Source organism: Lonchura striata, chromosome 6 (assembly GCF_050655825.1).
Source record: "Lonchura striata isolate lonStrDom1 chromosome 6, ASM5065582v1, whole genome shotgun sequence".
NCBI classification, from domain to species: domain Eukaryota; kingdom Metazoa; phylum Chordata; class Aves; order Passeriformes; family Estrildidae; genus Lonchura; species Lonchura striata.
The window spans coordinates 2,368,363-2,392,166 of NC_140708.1; the positions used below are offsets into that span (position 1 = coordinate 2,368,363).

General features: G+C 43.2%; 1 protein-coding gene and 1 long non-coding RNA gene across 37 annotated transcripts in view; one reads left to right on the plus strand and one right to left on the minus strand.

The window, feature by feature from the left end:
* Positions 1 to 16,716, plus strand: part of LOC146766990 (uncharacterized) — a 17,322-nt gene extending 606 nt beyond the window's left edge. Inside the window, exon 2 of the long non-coding RNA XR_014956380.1 lies at positions 339 to 16,716. This is a non-coding gene — a long non-coding RNA (uncharacterized LOC146766990). The remainder of the gene's footprint in view (positions 1 to 338) is intronic.
* The window catches only part of COL13A1 (collagen type XIII alpha 1 chain), a 59,981-nt gene continuing 41,426 nt past the window's right edge, over positions 5,250 to 23,804 (minus strand). For 16 of the 36 annotated variants that reach the window (XR_014956379.1, XR_014956375.1, XR_014956377.1 and 13 more), the window contains 5 exons: positions 21,884 to 21,937; positions 21,553 to 21,606; positions 20,776 to 20,811; positions 13,878 to 17,012; positions 12,940 to 13,345 (listed from right to left, as the gene is read on the minus strand). Coding sequence is in view for 16 of the 36 variants with exons in the window: in XM_085583780.1 (XP_085439906.1) it covers positions 10,730 to 10,762; positions 13,878 to 13,916; positions 17,947 to 18,033; positions 20,776 to 20,811; positions 21,553 to 21,606; positions 21,884 to 21,937 (303 nt within the window). In the remaining 20 variants the exon portion in view is untranslated. Of the gene's footprint in view, positions 10,763 to 12,939; positions 13,346 to 13,877; positions 18,034 to 20,775; positions 20,812 to 21,552; positions 21,607 to 21,883; positions 21,938 to 23,804 lie in introns of those variants that run through there. The other 20 variants (XM_085583788.1, XM_085583784.1, XM_085583782.1 and 17 more) reach the window with 14 other exon arrangements.

Below are 23,804 nucleotides of genomic sequence, written 5' to 3' on the forward strand. Positions count from 1 at the left end.
TCCTTTCCCAGGGTGGAGGAGTTCGGAGATGGAGAGGTTTCAAGGCGATCCAAGATTGATGTAAAGCTCAAGGAGTGCCTGGTTTTTGTTAGAGAGAGCCACCCATCCCTCTATCCCTTTGGCAGGGTGGCCTGCGTGCCTCGCCATGGTGCCTCTAACCCAAATATTCCAGCATCCCCAAGTCGGCTTGGAACGGCCATAACAAAGAGTGCCGGCAGCTCTTTGTGTTCTCTTGCATTGGAGCGTTCTGGGCGCTCACAAGCTCTCCAACTCGTCCATGAGGGCTGCAAACTTCCCTTCCAAATGGAAGCTGAGGGGTTTTCTTTTCTTCCCTGCAGTTGCACGGATTCAAGAGCTCGAGCTCCAAGAGATGCAATAAGCGATTGTGTTTTGAGTCTTGGCAGCGCCAAATCCATGAGCAGAGGCTGGTGCAAACAGGAGAGTACAGGGCTGCACCTCTTTAACTTAGGTATATTTTCACATCAGACTGGGTTTATAGCTTCATTCCTATACAAATACATTGTTGCACCGATTTTGCTATAAGACATTAGGGTGCTACTGTAGTGCACTAGGAGATACATTATTAACACAGACCACTCCTTGCTTGCAGTGTTGCTTTAGGAGGGTGTCTGGGAACAACGGAAAGAAAGAACCATTCATGCATTCAGCATTCTCTTTGCCACTGTAAAAAATTATAAAATATTCACTTGAGTTTGGTTTTTGGCTTCGTCAAAGTAAGCAATTTTATGTCTGTGTAGAATTGGATGTGGTGGGTAGAAAAGCAATGAAATATTTCCCCTGGTTATGTTAATTGTGGATCGCGCCATCTCATGAAGAATGAGTTCAGGACCTGCATTTTCCTGTGACCTTGGCTAAAGCAGTTCCCTTTACACAGCTGTATTTTGACTGTCGTTAAAATGAAACTAAAGATACCTTTTCTCATTTCAACCATTGAGTAAGCACCTCAATACATTGGTGTGGATTAATTCATTCAAGTCTGTTCTCTTCGTCATTTCTTTTTGAAAACATGGTCAAGATACCTTGAGACCATAGGACAAAAATCTCATGTATGACTTATTTTACATGTAAAAGGAAGCCTTACCTTTATCTTGCCCACTGAGAGTTGGAATTTATCAAAGGAAGAAGATATCTGTAGGCTTGCCAGTGTATTGAGCCATATTGGGAGGGTAGGAGGAAGCTCAGGAAGATTTTCAAGCACTAAGCATAAAAATTAATGACGATGTAAAACCCATGTGAAAAGGGAGAAAAGCATTTACATGTCTCTATTTCTAGATACAAATAACTGCATCCAAAAATCCTTACAATCATGCATGCGGTATGTGGCCTTGTAATATAAAATAATTTGAGATGAGGCAAAATAAGCATCCCAGGTTTTTGAAAACATTCCCAGTTTGTTAGAGTTTAACATCAAATAGTTGCTGTGTGATAAGAACACGAGCATGTGGGAGGTCTTTCAAGGGGAAAAAAAAGTCTTTGTGTGAGGCAAACTTTCAACATTAGAACTCCCTCTGTTTCTAACAACATTTTTTCTGTTTATAAACAGCATTCTCCTGAAGAAGACAGGAGTGCTGGAGAAGTGTAAGAGAGGACATTGAAAATTTTCACAGTGTAACACTTTCTAAGTCTGTCATAGATGTCTGAATTTTAATACCAATTTTTGTGCTGTTGTGATTTTAATAGTTTCATCGTAAACTCATATTCCACTCTTTATTTCTCCAGTGGATATAGCCCATCCTTAATCTAAAAATTAAAAGCATTGTGTGGGTATTTTATGTTACTTCAAATGTTTCTGGAAAATTCAGAGTCACTTGGTGACACAATAAAGAATTTTGGAGTAGAGCAGATCAGAGCAAGGCAACACTGAACAGTTACCGGGTGTGAATTGTTCTGCAGGAACAGCAGAACCCTTGGAACCAGCTGCTTTTTAGAGCAGGTAAGAGACTCCTGGTCACAGTCCCTGCGTGTTGCAGTCATTTAGATGGAGCTGCTCAAGGAAGAGCTGTTATTAACCCTCATTTGTGCCATGCTGGAGTCAAGCAGAGCTTTCCCCACTCAGCAGGAGCAGGGCCTGCCCTCTCTAGGTTGTGCAAAGACCATCTGCCTGTTGCCTTCTGAGCGCAAATACAATCTGTTACTTTGTCAAAATAAACAACACATCTATCTGATCATTTCTAGCCTGCTGCCTGCCTGACTCCCCAGCTAGGAGGGAAACAGCCTGTTTATGGCTCTCTCATTTTGGGGCAGAAACTGTTAAATCTCAAACATTGCAGTGAATATTTCATAGCTCCAGAACCCAGAGACAGGGCTTCACTCTCAATCAGGCTGGCAGGCGTTCAGGGTCATCCTGGCAGGACAGGAATACCAAGTGCTCCAAAAGCTCCATTTTATGTGTGTATATAATCTAGGGAATTTGATCAAATCAGTGTAAGCATTGCCTTAACATCAGGATAACCAAATGCAATTGAAGTTGATTTGTTTCTATACAATGGTCATAGAGAACAGCTGTAACAACCGAGTTCTGCAACTAATCTGTATTTCTGTAATTAATTATTTTTCCCATTTTTAGCCATTTTTAAACCCTTCCTCACCTTTCATATTGCTTACATGTTTGTTATGCCAGCAGATTTGGTACCATGGGCTAAAGAAGCCAGAAAACCTACAACCTAACTTTCTGGAGAACTCTTTTTTAATAATACTTTCTTAAATTAGACCATCCCACGTAGTTCAGAATTTAAAGTCTTTGCATGTGTCAGATTCTGACACGTTGTTTAACATGGGCTGATTATCTGCAGTCACAGGTTAGCTATAGTGTGTAAGCAAGGGGAAAGATCTTTCCTCTCCAAATAGCAACTGATTCTCAAAGATAAATGTGGCTTATTAACTGAACAAAATAGCAAAGATGCCTTTTCATCCTTTAAAAGGAGGTTTTAATCCTTGTTATTTATCCTTAAATGCAGCTATGCTGACTGCAGAGATCAGTCTTAATTATTCCTTGTCATATAAGTAAAAATACCAATGGAATGTTTAATTACAATGAACGTGACTTTTTGTTGTTGTTTTGTGGGGTTTGTTTTGGGGTTTTTTTTTTGGGTTTTGGGGTTTTTTTGTGGGTTTTTGTTTTGTTTTGTTATTTTGGTTTTTTTTATTGTCTAATGGAGATTTACAAATATATCTTTCAGAATGAAGAAAAAAAGAATAAGGTAACAAACCCCAGGAAATAACATTGTTTTCACCTGAGGAATACATTGTAGGATCCTTCTCCACAACTCAGAAATCATAGCCAGAAGGGGATAGGGAAAACTCTGGGAATCACAAGTATAGAATGGCCTCTTCAAAGAATTAGAATAGGTAAACACTTGTAGCTAAGGAAACTGAGTGGTGACTTGAGAAAGGACTGATGCTCTTGGCTTGGTGTTCCGTGCCTCCCCAAGGATTGCAGTTTTTTACATTAACTACTAAAATACCTATTTCAGTTTCTGAGTTTGAGGAAACCTGTATGGATAAAACCATACTTTTGTGAGTGATGCTTTTGGCAAAAGATCAATGTGATAACCAGGCACTGCCAAGCTAAAAGGCAGAAATGCCTCTATCCCAGTCAATTTCTTTAAGAAAACTACTTGCAACAATGTGCATTTACTATAGCACAGCTTTTTGGTGCAGAAAGTGACACATTCTTTTTCTGGGGACTCCTGATGCCATGATTTGGGTTTGGCATTTGCAGAACTGTATTTGTTTGTCAGAGCAGCAAAGATGCAGCAATGTGTCATTGTACTTGTTTGAGCACCGAGTCACTCAGCTCCCTATCTGCATTGAATAGATCACACTTCCCACTTCTCACTGTGTTGCAAAGGGATCTCAGATCTGATTATTCTTGTGCTAATAAGGATTTCTGTCCCTTTGCTGTTACACACTCTGGTGTAGTATGGAGCAGTGACACATTTCCTTTCTCCTCTGGGGACACAGACAAGCACACTGTTTCCTTGGCTCAGCTCCAGGTTCTTTTCAGAGCAGCTTCACAGGTAAGGGCAGCACAGCACTGCCTGCTTATCTGCTTTCATAATTGTTCCCGAGTTTGATTTAAAACAAAACAATTTACCTCATTACCTCATTTTTTCTGCTAACTGCATAGCCCTAAAAGAAAAAAAATCTCAGCTGTGTCCTGTAAATAAATGAAAATGTTTTGAAACAAGCCAACCTTTGGGTCTCAGCCTTTGGTTTGTCTGAGGCAGGACAGAGCAAGCCTCCAGAACATTTACTTATTGAGCAAGTGCAAGATTTCACTGCTCTACCAGGGTAGAACAATACAGGAGCCATCACTTCATTAACAAGAGTGACCCTGAAGTCTTAAGGAATGATAAAAGCCAAAGTTTCAAACACATACTCCATTCCCAGTTGGATCATCACAGCATGTTTGTTTTCCTGTATAACTCTATGCATCAGTCACTGTTAAACATCCAGATCCTTGAGGGTTTGGCTTCACTCCAAGTTCACTGTCTGTACCCAGAGGAGGGCAGGAGTGAAGCACACTTTTGCTGTCTGGCCACTCAGAGCTAATGGATTTTCATCACAACATTGATTGCAAGGAACCTGCACTGCATTGGTGTTTGGGTTCACTCAGAAATGCACCCAGGCATACAGGAGAGGAGGGAAAGGGCTGTACCCCCAAGCTCAAGGAAGGGAGAAATGGATGGACACCTTCCAGTTGTTTTCAGATTCAGGCAAAGACAACACACAAAGCTGATAATTATTTTAGCATGGGCATAACTAGAGTCCATCTCTCCCCTCTTTGCCCTTGCTCTCTCAGTTCACAGTTAGTGTGGGTTTGTGACTTATGGTTGATTAATTCCTGCGGTAAGAGCAAGCTGCTGTTTGTACCGTAGGAGGTTTCAGGCTTTCTCCCACTGTAGATTCTGCAGTGTCCAGTGCTAGGGCACAGTAGACAGGCACTAGGCAGGACTCTGTCCTCTCTCCAGCCATCTAATTTTATAGTGGTAAGAGTCTTTTTGAGGTTTCTATCCTCCTAGATCTGTTGAGGTTTCTCTCCTAAATCCATTGACATTTCCCACCAGTTCCGCAGTTCCCGGGCCTGACTGGCAAACAGCAGATGGCGTGGTTGCCTCAGCACAGGAACCTAAAACCCACCCCCAAAGGGGACGTGAATTCACCTGTAAGTGAATTTATGGGCTAGGATTTGCATGTGGTGTCATTTACAAAAGACACAAACTATGTGCAGGTAAACAGGCATTTTTATAAAAGGAGAAGAAAGTATGTACATCGTAGGGAACAAATGCAGACTGTAATGGAATAGCTATCTGTGTATGTATTTAATTTATAAATTAAAATAGAAACTTCACTAAAACATTGACACAAAGGAGTAAAGCTTCAACACAAGGCATGGGGAATTAATCAGACTCCTCTTGGAAAACAGTGGGATGACACTTTAAATATGATGTCATGTTTACCATTACAACCACCCCCCAGCCAGAGATATTTTTTGTAACCTCCTGCCTGTTTTTTTAACCCACTTTTAGTTATCCAAAAACCCATTCCCCAAACTTCCTCTTAAAATCTCACATATTTTTTTCTCCTAATGTAGATAATTAATGTAAATACCTTACTAAGGTAAGGTATTAAAACAGTTAAGATACAGTTCTGCATAGCAGTTTTTATCACAATATAAACCAGCACCTCTGATAATATCAGCACTGTCTTCATTATCTGATAAATGAGTACTTGGTGGTTAAACATAAAATTCCCATCTTTTACAAGAAGACAGAAATGCTTTGAAGGTGCTATATTTAAGCAACACTTTTCTTTTACAAAAACTCAACTTTATTTACTACTGAGGAGTGGATTCAGGAGATTCTTTAAGTGTATCTCTGGTTTCCAGGACAGGGATGGTTTAGTTGAAATCACTGGATTTATTAATTAATTAATTAAGGAAATGTGTGACTGAAATGCAGCTTTTGTTCTGACAAAAATTCCTAAGCTATTTTTCACTCATACAGATGGAAATCATTTACCTGAATCCCTTTCCTTGTACATGTTGAATGCTTAGTCCTTTAGTGTCTTTTTTAATCTTATATCACACTGCGAAAAGATTTGCTTAAAAACTTAATAGTGGAAAAATATTTAGGAAGAAACACCAAATAATTACAATATTTCAATTATTTTATGATCAGTATAACTCCTTATGGCACAGTCGTCTCTACTTTTGTAAAATATTGCTAGGAATGGTCAACGTGGAATTCAGAATTCCCTGGATTGAAACCCAAACAAATCAGCATTATTGTAATAACAAGAAAAAAGTGAAAAAGTCAGATGCTCATTTTGGCTGAAGAAGCTCCTACAGAGGTTGAAAAGTTTGTGGGAAAGAACATCCCTTTGTTCTCTTCATTCTAGCAATGATTAAGCGTGGAATTTTGTGGAAGTCCAGAAAATTCCAAGTAGCTAAACTATGTCAAAAGGAGTTGAAATAAAGTCTTAGAAACAACACAATGACAGTAAAAATTACTGGTAGCACAAAAGTATACACAGAACATACATGAATCAATGCCAAATAACATTGGATATTCAATGTACAGGCTGAAAAGCTCAGTGTGAAAAAAAAAAGTGTACAAAACATATTCAGATTTAAACATCTCAATCAGTGTCTCTAGGAGAGACACAGAAACAATGCCCTGTCAAGTCTACTCACAATTCATCACTTTACTACAGCTACAATAAATATTCTACATCCTATGCCATCAGAGGGGAAAAATCTCTCTTGTAAAATACAAGGAAACCAGATATGTAAGGACACAGAGTTGCTTCAGAAATCATTCTCCTGCAGGTCGTTAGTGTTTGTCTGGTGCTGGCTGATGAGCAGATTTTGGACAGAAATTGTCCCAGTACCACAGAGTTTGGCATCCAAGTGACACAGAGATGAGAAACAGGAGCAGTGCCAATGACACAAGCATTGCAGGTGTAGGAAAGGCCATCGGGGCCACATTTCCTGTTGCTCTGAGGACTCTGAATGCCAAGGGGGGATCAATGTGACTTTTTGGAGGAGCTAAATCACCAAGATGGGGGACAGCCCACCCACCTCCAAGGCAGAGCATCGAGAGAAACCCCACAGCCACTCACTGCACCCACTGGTGATGGAAGCGTGGAGACCCATGACATCCACAGGCTGGCCCCAAAAATCAGGAGCTCCCTCCCACTGCTGCCCTGATCAACATCTGGAACTCATTCTGCATCACTAAAGCTGTGAGAATGGGGTGGCGTGAGGCTCCCTGCATCGGGGGGGATCATCTCAGCCCCTTTGGGATGGGGCAGAACACAACAATGAATGCTCTGCCCTAGTTTGGCCATCTATGGATACAATGATGAGTGAGAACAAGGAGTAGCAGAGCAAAGGGAGTGGGAATGGGACAGGTCATGAATGAATGCTGAAGGACCAGGTTTGGAGAAGTCTGCTTGTGGTGGCCTGCACAGTCTTGCTGCCAAGTGTCTCCCCTCTCCTTTTCACTGACATCACCCAGAAAAGGCTGTGGAATTCACAGAGCTAACACTCTTCCTTTGGAAGGTTCAAAAAAAGATGAAACTGCTCAGTCTGTGGCACTGCTGGTGGGGTGCAACATCATGGTAAAAGCAAATCTTTGCAGGAAAGCAAAAGGGACAATTTACTGAAGCAACATTTTGAAACACTACTGTGAAAAAACAATGGAATTATCACAAAATGGAATTTCACACTCCCAGCAAACTCCCACTGGAGACAAGAGACTGACAAACAGCATACCATGGAAAGCAAGTGTAAGTTGCACTCCACAATCAGTCCTCTCGTACCTGCCATTAGTATCTAACTTAGTAAGCTCTGAAACAGCAGTTCAACAAACTCATGTTTTGCAGGAAAAACAAAAGCTAATTAGGCTTTTCTTGAAAAAAAATCTGCAATATTCTAACTCCGTTTAAAAAAGAACAAACAAAATTGTAAGAAAGCTACAAAACTACACCGCCCTTGCTGCCTTTTAAACAGTAAAAGCTTTACGGTCAACTCTAAAATAAATTACAAACATCTACAATCTTAATTCATGTTTTGTCACAATGATCTCATCAGACCAAAATGTTTACCAAAGCAAGCCTACAAGGAGGAAAGGAGGATAGCAAGAAGGGTAGATAACAGTGAGTGAAAAATGATCCAAACGTGACCAACAGATTTTCTGAAAACGCAGAAAAGCAAGCAGTTGTTTTGTCTGGATCAAAGACATCTGGAAGATACAGGGACAAAAAGAGGGGAAGAAAAAACCCAAAGTGTAAAAAAAACAGGATCCCTTCATCCAGCAAAGCATTTGCACATAGGCTCAGGGTGAAGCACAGCCTAAAGCTAAGCTTGAACCCGAGTGTGCTGCTGGATTCAGAGGAGGGAAAACAATAGCAACAGACAATAACACTTGAGCAGGTACCCTCCAAGAACTTGCCATCTTCAAATAAACGTCTTCCTAATTTAATTTTCCAGCTCCTTCTAGCCAAGCCTGCTATTCCAGGCTGTAGAAGGTTGCTGAAGAGGACACAGTGACTCTTGCCAGACTTCACTGCTTTCAGACAGACCATCTAAGGTGAGAAGAGACCACTTCCAATCGGCTGGTCCCTAACATAGCCCTTTCGACCTTTGTAAATGTAAATGAAGGGAGGGAGCGTTTTGTCTGGGAGAGGTCACTGGCACCTGGTCCCTAGGTGTGGCCTTTGGGGATACGTTTATCCCCACTAAAAACGCATTTGCTGATAGAAAGCACCTTTTCACTACTGAACGTGAGGAGAAAAAACACGTCGGGAATGTCCGTAGGACATTTTGGGTCAGGAACTTCTATGCACTTATTCCAAAAGTTCATTAAAAATATACTTAAAAGAAAACAGAATAGAGCAAACAAATTGCCCCCAAAAATCATTAACAAAAAGTGAAAGTAACATTATCAAACTATATATATAATGGTTTTCATTAAAAAGAAGGAAAAATGCACACCTACCGCCTGCAGTTCTGGTCAGGTTCTCCCTCTGCCCACCCCAAAAAAGTAAAAATTTTTAAAAAAAGAACCAAAAAAAACAAATAAAATAAATTAATCTTTCCACCAGTCTGGTTCCCAACTGAAACAATTTCTTCCCCTGCTACTCTATTTCCTGAACACATCTGTTAGAAAACTCAATTTAAAAAATCTGCAATTCTTCAGATGAACATGAAAGTAAGACTTTTCTCCCAATCTTTGCAAACCTGGACTTATTTTAACTTTCTGTGCATTGGAGAGGAGATGGATGTCAGGTACAGGTGTCCTTATCAGAAGATCAGAATGATTCCACTTGAGCTGACAAAGAGTGTTTGAATCTGGGATTGCTCTGGGTTAATGGCATCCCTTTGAGCTTGAAATCAGCACTTTCTCCCCAGCTGTAATGTGAATTGCTTAGCACAGTGATTGAGATAGTATCATTCATTAGCTCTAATAACAATGGCCCTGGCTCACCCAAGTATTTCAATATGCAAATGGCATCATTTAGACCAGCAAGGAATCACTCCCTTAGTTCTTGGGCAAACGGGATTCCCAATGCACTCAGGAAAGTAGAGAGGTTTTGTCATGTTCAAAACATAGGCACTTATTTTAAGTTTAGGGTTTTTTTTAATAAATTGCAAGAGCTGTGGGGGAAAGACACTTGAGCTTACAAGTTAGCCTTCAGCAGTAGGGGCTGAGTAAAGGATGCCAGATTTGCATGGCAGATAGTAGGAAGTATCCAGGATTGCACATTCTGCCCTTCAGGCAGATGGGAAACTTCCTCTGAATCCCTCAGCACTTTGCCAAGTCTTCGTTTCCCTTTAGTGAACATATAAAAACATGTAACTGAACTTTTGTGATCCTTCTTTTCCATCTGGATGTACATCTGCAGAGATGTACTCACAAAAGGGCCAGCAGAAAACATTTCTGGAGGGCTCCAGACAAAGTACATCCAGAGGGTGCAGTGGAGACCAAAGCACAAGTACAGGAAGCTAAGGAAATAGTCAGTGAAACCAGACTTTTTCCACACTCCACATTTTTCTGATAACGTATTTCATGCCATGAGAATCCAGTATGGTTTAAAAAAACCCCAAACAAACCAATGTAATTTCCTTATAATTAAACAGGAGAAGAAAGTTTGTGATGAAAAGGTTAAAGATGGAATCATCAATGATACAGGTGGAAGACTGTCACCTGGTAACCAGAAATGGTAGCAAAAAGTGTTATCCTCTCTGAGCAGCACTCTGAACTGAACACAGTTCTAGGGTTTCTCTGCTTCTCTAAAGAGAAATGTTCAAGAAGGGTTTCTTTCTTGGATCAAAGGATCACCTCCCAGAAATACTGTCTACGTCTTGCACTCATTTATGAGTGCTGCTGGAAAATTAGCCTAATTCTTCATCTGAAGAGTCTGACCACAATAGTAGATTGAAGTGAAAATGACCAAAGAATATTAATTTTGCCATTCTCAACCCGTGCCACTCTGGGACAAAACAGAAAGCAAAGCAGAAAGTGCTGGCACACCGAGCTCCTGCAGCCCCAGCATCTGGGCACACATTCCTAGTGCACTGCTGAGGAACTCCTCCCAAGCTTCAGGGAGGGAACTTGCAAAACATGTCCAGCAAATCTTCAGGAAGGTCCTCCTTCTCTTTCACTGTGCTGCCATTTCCCAAGCTTCTCCAGCCCCAGACTCACTTTCTGGCTATCAGCCAAGGAGTTTGGCCCTTGAAATGGCAGACAAAAGGTTTCATGTGAAAAGAGGCAGAATTGACAGGAATCCACAGCAATGGCAGCCTGGTTACAGGTTTTAGTAGGGACAGAGCTGAAACTAAATTGCCACAGTCAGGGTGGTACAAACTCAGCTGCCCCACTTGGGTTTTTTTGGACGTGTAAGGAGCTTAGGTTTGATAAGAGCAGCAGGTCAGTGTGGTATCACTGATTTGAGCCCTCCAGCAGCTGATGAGACTGTATCAGTATTGGGGCTGTGGAACAGCAATCCAAAATGGGTTATCTGGCACTTCAGTTAACATCCCCGGCTATAATCCGCCACAGGGAACATTTGTCACCATTAATCCAACCTTTAAATGAGTGGGTAGCCCACATTTTCCCCATAGTAGGTAAATCGTTTCTGACCCAAGTCAGAAGGTACTATCAAGTGTTCTGGCAATTTCACTTCAAGGTCCCTTACCCCTCAGGCAAGAGCTTTCTCACAAATAAAGCAATCAAAAGCAGCCCAAGAAATAAAACAGGTACAGCATCACCTTCCAGGAGCTGTGTCAGGACAAGGTGGCAGATGTGTTCTCAGATCAGATATAAACAACCAACAACAATCCCATGCAGTGCAATCACAAAAACTATGCTACACAAAAACCAGCTACACATAAACCATGCTACAAAGACCAAAGGGAACAGAAAGCATTGGCAGCTTCTCCTAGAAATCTCTATATTTTTAAGGATTAAGAATAGCCAGGATTTGTAGAAGGGATTGAAGCATTCAGGCACCCTACCTTGCAGCTGAATGCTTCAAGATCAGAGCAGGAACTCCCTACTACTGCTACAACCTTCCAAACCCAAAGTACAAGGAATACGCTTGGCTGGGACTTTAGTAATTGCTTAACAGGTGTGCAATTAAAACACAATTGGAACATTAGCTGTTCCAATTAGCTCAGCTTCACAGCTGCACGGCCTTTTAACATGGAACTGGGGCTTACACTAACGACATCTATTACTGAGAAATCCAGGGAGAATCCCTCAGTGCTCTGTGGTTCATTTTATTTTTGTGCCGTTTCAGCTCCAGTACACCCAGCATCTCATGAAAACATCATGCGTGGAAACGTTTCATCCCAAGGACAATGTTGGCATGAGAACAAATGGTTGTAAATACCATTAATTAGTTTAGGTTGAAAGTTGCAAGGAGTTTCCTAACTGTGAGGGCACTGGAGTTGGAACAGACTGCAGGGTGGGGAGGATAAGGACACAGGGCAGTGGAAAACTCACTGGTTTTTAGATGTAATTCAGTAAATTTCTGGAAGGGTGAGGTGCCAGATGGATTGCAGCAGTCAGAGGCTGGGATGGGATCCTTGGGCAGTCCCCTGCTGGCCTTTCCCTGTGTACAAGGGAACTACATCCCTTACTCTGTCACTTTATTATGATAGTGCTGAAAGACTGCATGGAATCTTCTGGAAAAATACCTGATTAATAGTTTGTGAACAGATGAACAGTGGAGTATAGGGAGTATCATGGTGGTGACCCCTTCCACTGGCACAGCTGTAGCCATGTTGTAGTGGCAGCATCATGCAAAGAGCAGGACTCAGTGGATCAGTCCCACTAATAAATCACCACTTGTGTTTCTCCTTTGGGATCATTAAATCCTGGTAGCTGAGACTCCTGCGTTGCCTTTGCTCCCTGTGTGAAGGGCTAAGGCAAGTGGACATGTTTTAGGGAATAGATTTAACCTTCTACTTTCCCTCTTATATCCTAAGGAAAGCTGTTATGTTCACTTTAGTCTGGTAGTGTTTTCCTCTTTGGGTAGTTTAGACTTGAGACATCAACAAAGGCAGGTCAGGAAGAATAATTTAGATGTGCATATGCAAATGATAATTACACACTCTGCAAATCTGCATGCAACCTTTGGTTAACATTTTAAAAAGCCACATGGATTGATTTTACAAACATTTGTTAGGATATCAAGGTATGGTGCATTATGCTTAATTTTAAATAAGGCTTTAATTAAGCTGCTTGAAAGCCTACAATTTAGAAAGGGATAAGAATTTCTTGCCAACCATGGCTTCTTGTTATGAGGGTCATTCCAGCTCATGGGGGGATAATTGGTAATCATGATGTCTCTACATTCCCAGTGCACAGGGTTTTTCAGCAACACTTTAATTCATCACAACAGAAGTGTTAATATTTCACTTTAATAAAAAATACATAATATTTCGAAATATTCTTGAATGATCCAGCTTGAAAAATGAAAATTACCTTTAAATCTATACAAGGCAGTTCCTTTGGGCACTTTAAATGCAATAATTTATTAAGTTCCTATACTCGCCATGTGTGCACAAATATCATGTAAATATTACAGCTGTACTCCATGACAAAACAAGCGTAATACAGACATAGAATCATACAGAGAACTGCAAATGGGGGAAAAGGGAGATCTGGTATTTTCTGTACAAAAAAATATGCCACTTTTTGATAATTTGTAAAAATGCGTAACTTTTGGCATTTCAGAGAAGAACACCATATAAAAATAAATATTCTATGTACAGTAACACACACAGGTCAGTCCAGGGTTAGAATCATCACTGCAAAAGAAAACATAAACAAGTGTTAGTGACAGCTCACAGGGGGAGGACAATGTTAGGGAAGCTGGCTCTGGGCTCTCCAGGAGGAAAAGCAGTGGTTGATGGATCTCAGCAGGAACCCTCCCCACCTCTCCAGGTGGCAAAGTGAGGGTGGGAGATCCATCCTGGACTGACTCTGCCTCCACTCTCACCCACTTGGCATTAACACCCACAGCAGGCACAGAAGGGACCAGATCCTGGGGAGTGCAGGAGGGGGCATCTCAGGGAATCCAGGTGGAAATCTCATCTTTGTGCAAGGATGAGAGCACTTTGAGGCCAGGCAGCTCAAAGGCCACAGATACAGTTCTCCCCTTTGTACCCCACAGAATTGAACTGTGATATTTAAATAAGGAGGAGTTTTAGTTGCCACTTTTCTGGGATACAGTCCTGGAAATCCTATCCATGCATCTACACCTCTTCTGCCCTTAGCCAGATTCATGGAGAACATTAGCACTGCCAACTCAGCACAGCAGCATTTCCAAGACTACTTTACCTTATTCCAGCAGCCTTGAACTGGAAGGCCATCTTCTCCCTGTGAAAAAGATGGATGAAATAGCAGTTTAGGACACAGAAAGTAAAACAGAGATGGAGAAAGGAAGGCATGGGTTAACTGTTACTGCAACAAACAGTTTGGACCAGGGCTGGAGGAATAGTCTGAGAGATATTCCTCATCCTTCAGATGACCCAGACTTCCGGCTGGCAGAACCAGTGCAGCCTGAAGCAGGGCCTGGGGTGAAGAGGGGAAATGCCTGCAGGCTGTGATGGGACTTATGGACCCGAGAACCACCCCCCCTAAGAAGAAAGGAATCCATCCAGGCTTCCTTGAAGGGAGAAGGAACACAGGAGGTCCAACTCAGTCAGATAAACTGCCAGGGGCTGGCAGTGGAAAGTGAGAGGTGGCTGCTCTGTGTCCTCAGGCTTGGCTCTGTAACACTGAGCTTAAAAGCCAGTCCTAGAGTCAGCACTAACCTCAGACCCTGAGGAGGGTCTGCAAAAAAATCTCCATTTCCTTTCTGCCCTGTTAAAGGGTCTGCTTTGTCATGTGAGACACTGCCCAGTTATCCCCTCTTGCCTCTGGGGAGATCCCGCTCCAGGAAAATTAGGAAGGCAAGCGGCTGGGCAGCCCCTCTACTGGTTCAGGATGTCTCAGCTGACTCCCTGAGAAGGGACTTTGGCTTCCATAACATCAACGGGATTTCTGTGGAATCCCCTGGCACTTCTGCAACCATGATGTCTTGGGTTCCATGGTTGGGAAATACTTTTGTCAATGACTGCCATTCGTTTCAACCCTGTGCTGCTCTCTGTGATGGGCTAGACATGACACCAGTGCTAAGGTGCTCTGGAGCAGCAGATAAAGTCAGGTGTAAGAAAGTACATGTCTGACACGAGAAGTCAAATTCTTGTGCTGTGTGCGTGTGGCAGATTCATGGTCTATAACTATTCCCCAGGAAACCCCAAAAAAATACAAACAGAAAAGCAAACGCATAGTAATATATTGAAAAAGGAAATAGTTACTGGAGATGCACTTCCAAGGGGCTGATGTACTGAACATTGCCATGATGTTATAAAATATTGCTTTTCAAATGCATTTTTTGGACTTTGGTCTCCTTGTGCTGTTTCCTTCCCTTCCCCCAACTATGTGGAAATATGGAATTACAAGTTATTTACTGGGTAAATTGTGGTGTTCCCATTGGTACACTGGTGGTGCTAGGAATGACATGGCAGGAGGAGATGGGAAGTTAGGTGTATGAAGGAATGGGAGGCCAGGGAGTGACAGCTCAGGGATCAAAGGAAGACCAGGGTCACAAGGAAGTGTTTGTTGCGGGCGAATGTGCCGAGAACGGAAACGTGGCATGCTTGTTAGTACCAAGGATCTCCTTCCACATATCTCAGATGTGTGAAGAGTTAGTTCACAGCCTCCATAAGCTACACACATGGATGTGGCAGCTGGATGCCAAGCTTTTAACCTAGTTGGATCAAAAAACATGCTTATTCACGTTCCCAAGCTAGCTTGCATGCCAGATCACCATATATAAAAAAATAACAGCATCCACACTTCATCCAATTTTCTGACAAGCTTCCCTTAGTGAAAATAGGCATGAAAAAAGTGTAAATTCTAATATGGCCATGTGGGGTGAATCCTCACTGGGAACAGTGACAAAACCACAAAGGTCATCTGCAAGGGCAGGGTCAAATCCTTGCACCTGTGAAATGAGGTGCCTTACTCAGCCAGAAGTTACTCCATGGAAACCTGGCTATGAGTAGTGGGACACATAACACACGGCTCTGTGGTCTTCCTCCTTTGTGCACTGTTCTGGGCAGGTACAGTTTCACCCGTGGGACTGGCACAAGTTTCTACTACCCAGAATTTACAGTGCAGAAACTGACACTTTACAAGTGGTCACTGTCCCAACGAGGCAATGGCAGCAGCCAAAGGAGGGAACACCACAAGGAAAATCATATTAGCTCTTCACAAAGCTCAAATAACAAAGGCTTTTAATGGCAATTTCATGGCTTTTTTTTTTTCCCCTCAAGAAACTAGGAAAACCTTTAAAACCAAATGTGGCTTTTTGCTTTGGGATGCATTTTCCCAGCTAGTTGAACTAACAATATCCATCCCTTTCAGATGGCATCAAACATCCTTAAGTGAGCATAAAGCATGGAAAGACCATCCTCAAGCAAGCCTTGTCGTGCCAAACAGGGCCGGATGGGCAGGGGGGTAGAAGTTTCTTTGTATTACACAGATATTGAGACTGTCCCAGGGAGCAAAAATGTCACCTGAATGCTGCATCTCCAGAAAACTCAGAAAAAATTAAGAAATTTGTGACCTTTACTGGGATACTAAGAAATCAGTTGGGGTTAAGTGTTTCTGAATACTTTTGTTCTACAACAGTTAGGCTAGATCAGGCACTAATACAAGAATCACTTGAATAAGATGGATATTGGGAAACAGGCAATCCTAAATTCAAGTTTTTTGGATGCTATGGATGCAATTTGGACTTTTGGGGAGACTTATAAATAGGAATTATCCAGCATGGAGGTCAAGTGTCCCCATTAATATGTTTCACATGGGCTTACTAATGGGTTATTATTATTTTCAGTCATCTTCATGTATGGGGTGACTGAGGTCATATGGAACTGTGTCAGGCTGTTCTCAATACATAGAAGCAATTAAAAACAGTTAATGAAGGACACAAGCACTGCAGCTCTTTGTGAGGAAGCCAAGCCAGCGTAGAGCTGGGTCTGCATATATTGGTTTACTGGAAATTGTCAAAGGGAAGACAAAGGAAGAAGCAAAGCAGTTGTAAATAAAACCACATTCCAACTCCGTATTTTCTCATGCCACAAAGTACTGCTGACAGCAGCTGGGAATCAGAGTGAAGGGAAGGGCCCGGTTCTGACAGCAGCAATGAGAGGGAGGGAGTATGGAGACAGGTAAGGAAGGAACTGCCAGGTGTTTCTAGGGCATGCAGTTGTTTGGGGGGATCAGAAAATAGCACCAAGAGCCAAAAAGCAAATGAGCATGCTGGAAAGGGAAGGTACACCATACCAATGGGCATGGGGCATCCAGGCCGTCCAGCCCAGGTAGCCCCGGCTCACCCTTCTCGCCTTTAAAACCTCGGAGACCCTGTTCATGAAATCAACCACTATCGTTATTTCAGTCAGTGCCAGCCAGCTCCATGTCCCAGGAGGAGAGGCCGGGTCCCTGCGGGGACTGGCACAGGGCACTCAGCTGCACAGCCAGCACAGAGCCCAGGCTGCACAGTTAGCTGTGTCTGCAGCAGCTGCACTTTCTGTCATCTACGAGCCAGGAGAAGCTTCTCCCAAGTTAAAGCCGAGAGGATGGGAACCATGTTTCCTCCATTCCAAAATCAGCCATTGCTCCGATCCTCACTGAGACAGCCAGCAGCTGGATTTCTAAAAGAATGATTCCCCCAGTACTCCTGGAATTTGTGGCACTGCTAGCAGATTTTTGGAAGCAGTTGCTGCAGCATATGGATTTAGATAAAAATGTACACATATGCCTGTATTTATTCATTTGTCTAGACTTACAGCCAATCAGTTTTGACAGAAACACATCCCATTTAGAATATCTGAGATTTGTTTTCTCTCTGGGTAGTGCAGCTCAAGTGCCCTGTGTGCTCTCAGGCCATCACATCAGCTGGCTGTTATTCCAAGGCAAGGAAACCAGCATTCCAGCTTTGCTGTCCCGTGGCTTTGATCCCACTGAGCATCTCCAGAGAAGAGCTGTAACCAGCAGCAAAGGAGACGGGGCTCTATCCGCAGTGGAGAAAGCCCTGAGCTCCCAGCACATGGGGCAGCCCATGTACCCAAATCTTTGTGAGGTCTGGAAGAGGAAGGAACATAACCATGGTCACTGAGCAGCCTGATCTCCCAGAGGATCAGCTGGTCCCGCAGCTTTGCCACAGGCTGTGGTGGGAGCCCAGCTGGGCCTTTTCTGAATGTTGTACTTTTGCAAGACCATTATTTATGTTATTATTTCCTTCTGTCTTCCCCATCAACACATTTTAAAACAATACATTTGATGAAACAGGACATACCAACGGACAGGGTGCATCTAATCCAGGTGCTCCTTGGTCTCCCTTATCCCCTTTAGACCCTCTAGAGCCTTTCTTGCCCCTCTCCCCCTGTAAATAATAGTTTAGTCCAAGAAAAAAAGAATACACAAAAGCTTTAGGATCATCCATTTCAAACAAATGTCAGCGATAGTTTAAAAAAGGATAAACATTTAAGAAACATTTTAAAATAAAACTCCCTCTTAGATGGGAAGATCAATGTATGGAGCTGCTGAGCTGTAGCTGAGCTGCATAAACACTGTGGCTGTGGCTGAAGTCCCACACTGACAGAGTGAGAGGGCTTGGCATCAAAGGGATCATCACACCACTTCTCAGGGCATCCCATACATCAGAGAGGGGCACCTTGGCTGATCCCAGACACACAGGATGGGAAGCCACCCCTCTGGCCAGCAGCGTGCCATCTTATCTCAGTCTCCAGCTGCCTGGGAAGGTCCCTCTTCCACTGGAGCTCTGGGATAGTGCTGTGATGCTTTTTTTACCCCTCTGAACTCCCATTCTTACAGAAAGTCTCACTCAGGGAACTGTCAGCCAGGGAATGAAGGAAGTACTCGGCTCTGAGTCTGCACAGTCTGGCTGTCCTTTGGGATACTCTGAGTTGTGCTCTCCCAAAAAACCTGTCAGACCAGGGAACAGTCCTAGGCAGCACAGCCACAGGGCAGCAACTGGTCCCTGATCCTTAACTAGCAGCACAAGGCAGGGCACAGTGTGGTATTTGCCAGTTACATCCACACCAAATCCTCCTGTGTAACAGGAAATTCTCAATGCTGCTGAGCATGAAACAGGGGAAAGGGGCTGCTGCACAGGGAACTGAGCTTAGGGTCCTCATGGACAGTGTTAAAGGAATTAAGGGATAAAATCAGGCAGCACAGGCTGCTGCTTCTTCTTTAAAAAAAAAGTGTTAAACCCAAGCTGGCAAGAGAAATGGATGGGAGAGGAGAGGCAATGAGGAGAAGTCACCCAGAACCAAGCACTGGAATGGAGAGGATAATCCAGGAAAAATGCAGCATGGGTTACTCCAGAGGAAGAAACCAGGAAGAAAGGCGGAAGAGGAGGAAGGGATAAAGGGGACAAAGGTGGACCTGTAGGAGCGAGGAAGATGCACAAACACACACAAAACCCTCCAGCATTAAAATAACAGCAGGACAAGTTCAGGGCTCACACTTTTTCAGCTGGATTACTCAAAATGCTGCCTGCTCCCGCTGCCATTAGTGCCACAACCCCAGGCACACCTATGCTGATCTCTTGCTCTAAGCAGAGAGCAGAAGGAGCATTTCTGGGATTTAAAAAGCATAGAGAAAAAGAGAGGAGTCTGGCAAACTGGGACTTCAGAGTAAGGGGAAATCCCTGTTCAAAGGTTCAGTGGCAAAAGGGTCCCCTAAGATATTGCACTTGCCCATTTACACTCCTGAGTCTCTCACACTTTGCCATTGCAAAACATGGGCTGCAGTGAGGCAGAGTGCATGCATGCTTCAAGGGCCAGCAAAACTCCCCACTGATGCTTTCCAGCTCATCCTCTACAAGGAGTTGCAATTTCTCCCAGTTTTCACTTGCTTTTATGCCAGAGCTCAAAGAAATCCCATTAATGAAAGCTAATGAAAGAGCCTTCTTTTAACTAAGCACTCAGTTCAAAACCCAACTGAAAAAGTCTAGGAATTAAAAATGACAGTTTTTTAGAAGAACCCACACAAGCAAAACAAAACGTGAAGAGAAAGTTAAGAAGCAAAGCCAGAAATGCAATTATTAAAAAAGGGGAGAACTTTGGTGCTCCCATGAAACTTGAACCTTTCTCCCCCCGTTTAAGATGCCAGTTGGCTAGTGCTGCCCAGAACTGTCCTTCCTGTGCAGAGTAAGGGCAGAAATCCATTGCAGATAGAGGACAGAGAACACTCACTACACATCAAAAGCAAATACATATAATGAAATAATCACATGGGCACATGCACTATAAAAGATTACACCTCCAGATAAATGTAGGTGATGCCAGAGTCTTATGAATAAAAGGTGTGACTACATAAACTTGCACTGTATTGAACGTCTTCACATTTATACAACTGTAATATTACAGACTCAAATCCAAAAGTAGTCTATATTTATCCAACCATAGCTCCTAAATGTTTTTATCAAAAGATCCAGATTCAAAGCCTTAACAGGCAAGGAAACCTGATGAAAAAGAAGGAGCTTCTCAACACACACTTCTTAGCAATATTTATCTTTCCAGAACACGGGTGGTACGATGGGAGAGCTGCCATTCCTGTTTCTGGGTTTGACCCAGCTCTTCACCATCACATCAGGACAATGCCTGAGGAGACTTCAGGCCTGATTCTTCAAGATAGGCAAATTTAATTTATCTTATCAAAACTTCCATCTTTCAAATCCTCTGCAGAATTGTTTGCTAAAAGACAACCTTCTTTTTCATGCTTCAGGGACAATTTAGAAGTACTGAAATAAGATTTGCTGGCTGCACCTCAGCTAATTCTCCCAGGAATCCCTACAAACAGCAGTAACTAGATAAGCAGGATTTCCTAAGGCACACCATGCTGGCCTAGGTCCTGTGCCTCAGTTACAACAGAGGTGTGACCACAATGAACACATCAGAAAAATCTCTCCTACAGCCTTCAGCAAGACGTAGCACAATGTTCCAGGTGATGGAATGAGCTACAGGTTTCACCTTCTAAAGTCACTTGGATGAAGGTGTGGCACACAAACACATGCTGGCTGCTACAGGAGTTAACTGGGCTGTCACTGTGTACAGGTATTAGCAATTAAACACAAGAAGTTTGCCTGGTAACTTACCCGGACTCCCTTGTCACCAGGCAGACCTTGTAAACCCTGAAATGCATCAACACAGAAAGAAACATTTGAAAACAAGTAGATTTCACCATGTTCTCACTAAAGAGAGGAATGTGTGCTCAGGATTTTGGGTTTTTTATCATTTGTACCAATGGTTATGTCAAAAATAAACACAATTTTTCCAATAGGTAACCTCCTCTTCACCTCCATCAGACCATCCAGATGGTAACACCACACTACCTACGCTGTGGACTTTTCAGATAAGAATCAAATTCATTCTGAGCATGCAACAAACTTGCATTTTTGTGTTAAACAACAAAGCTGCTCCATGACTGCATTAGACCACAGCACCAACACTGGCCCCATTTTGCCAAAAGCAATCCCAGTCAGTGGAATTAACCTCACTGAAGGCAGCTTTTGTCCCTGCAATGACAAGACAGGGCTCTCAGACAGGAGGCAGGCACCCAGGCTGTGAAAGGTAAAGGAAGCTGCTCAAGAGCAGCATTAAGGACTAAGAGACACATCCTGGGAGTCCCACACAGCTTCTTCAGGAAGTTGAAGGACCAAGGCGAATTAACAGTTTTCTTTCAGCCTCCTCCACATCACTCTGAGTCTGCTCTGAAGCTATTCAGCTTTTTCTGTCACTCCCATAGTGAAAAAAATCTTGTAACCTGAGTTACAAGACACCCAGCTGTGACTGCAAACACTATTACAGCAGCATCTTCAGCCACAGCAAGAGAACAGGCTCTGGAGATAAATCCCTAGGATTTCTGTACTTACAGGAAGCCCTGCTGGCCCCATTGGTCCTGCAACTCCAGGATCTCCTTTACTGCCCTGAAATGGATACAAAAGAGTAAACACTGTTCACATTGCTATTTAGTACAAACAGGCAGCAGAGCACCATATAAGAAAAAGCAAAGGATGCATTTCAAAGCACCTGAAAAACCCAAGGAAGAGATATTCAAGCACCAAAGAGGCCCAGCTGAGGCTCTTGTATGAACAAGGAGAGGGCAATTCCAGCTCTGGAAAAGCCTAGAACTTCTCTATCTTTCAGAGCTGTGGTATCCTCAGAGAAGTTCTAGAGCATCTGTCAGATCTGAAGAAAACTCACCCTTTCTCCTTTTGGTCCTGCTGGTCCTGAAACCCCAATTGGTCCTGGAATACCCTGCAGTTGTAGGAAGGAAAACACATCAGGATGCCTTTACTCCAGGGCCTCCTTAAAGCCAGGAGACACTGCTGCTCCCTTAGGAAGAGCACAGCTTGGAAGGACAGGCTGGTGGAAGAAGGCACCTTGCACCACTACAGCTTTCAGTGTTAGGGGAGATGGATTTGTAGTTGGTCAGGCAATTTGAAGAACATGGGAACTGCTGTTAGATCACACCAGCACCAACACACAGAGCCTAATTTTTAATTCTGAGGCTCTCTCTTGACAATTATTTCAGTGGGCATTTCTACCACCTCCACATACAGGAACTCTTTCTTTCTAGTTTATACCAGATAAGGCTGAAAGCTGTAGCAGAAAAAGGCCATTTACATGTGATAAGCAATTTGCTTTTCCTTTTGTTTGTTTCCTTATTTTCTCTACCCCCTCCCGGAGTCAGCATAGTTGAGGAGATGGGAAAAGCTGGGTCAGTGGTTCATGCAAGCTGACAGACCCCAAGCTGCAGAGCTGAATGCAGCTGTGTACAGGCACAGATGTCAACTGGGCAGGTCATCCTCCAGTCCCTCTGCTCCTCCTTTGCCATTCCTGGCACTCCAGGCTCCCAGCCATGCTGACAGGAAAACCCAGTGTTCTCCCTAACCCTCTGACATGGAGCCCATCTCCCACCAGCACACTAAACTCCCTTGTTGCTGCTGCTCCTGAGACTTGCATGACCGCTGAAAAATCAAAAGTGATCTTTAATGCTGGCAGCATGGTGGTTCAGTAACAGTCCCTCTAAGAACAAGATTCCAGCACCTCCAACTCAGACTCCTTAAACCACATAGGTATGGATCTACAGTTCCCTCATGGAGCCTCAAACAAGCAATACTTTTGAGGCACATTACCTGATTCCTAGGAAGAACCAAGGAGCAAGCTTCCCAAATGGGAGAGTCTTTTCCTAAAAGACTTAATGCAAAGGGTCTTGCACTTTTTAATGTCAGTCTGCAATCCTTAGTCACTAAAGTAACCTCTCTGATGAGAGCAGGACAGCTCACGTGGATCAGGAGAGCTTTTCAGAGAAGTCAAGATCTGCAGAACACAAGCTGAGGAGTAGCTCATGCAGCACACAACTTCAGTGTGGCGAAGGAAGAGAGAAAAATCGGGCTCTCCTTAGATCTGTGCAATCGTGGCAACCTTAACTGCCTTCAGTTATCCATCATTTACTGCTAAGGAATACATTGAAATCTCCCTTGCATATCCATAAAATTGTATCTACAGTTTCCCCAAACAAGTGACTGTATAAGCTGCCACTCAGATTCTCTTCGGAAGTCAGAGCAGCTGAAATTATTCCCAGCTACACCAAGGAGGAGAAATTGCTATTTGTTTTTAAATAGCCAAATGGATTGTACATGGGTGATCTACGATTTCCCAAGAGGGATTAAAAATATTTGGCTGTTATTTAACAGCTGTTATCCAAGAATAGCAGAGTGGTTTGCAGAACCAGGTTGGCATTACTTAGAAGCATAGAATGGTTGGGGTTGGTGGGGCCCTTAAACATCATCTTGTTCCAACCCCCGCCCATGAACAGGGACACCTTCCACTGTCCCAGGCTGCTCCAAACCTTGTCCAACCTGGCCTTGAGCACTTCCAGGGAAGGGGCAGCCACAGCTTCTCTGGGCAACCTGTGCCAGTACCTCACAGTAAAGAACTTTTTCCTAATATCCAATCGAAACCTACTAAATCTTTCATTTTTAAGCCATTCCCTCTTGTCCTGTGACTACAGCTCCTGATGATGAGCCCCTCTCCCCATCTCATGGAGAATGACAGGTTGGAGACCCGTCAGGGTGAAGAGGACAGAAGAACAGAGCATCATGGAATCACGCAGAGGTTT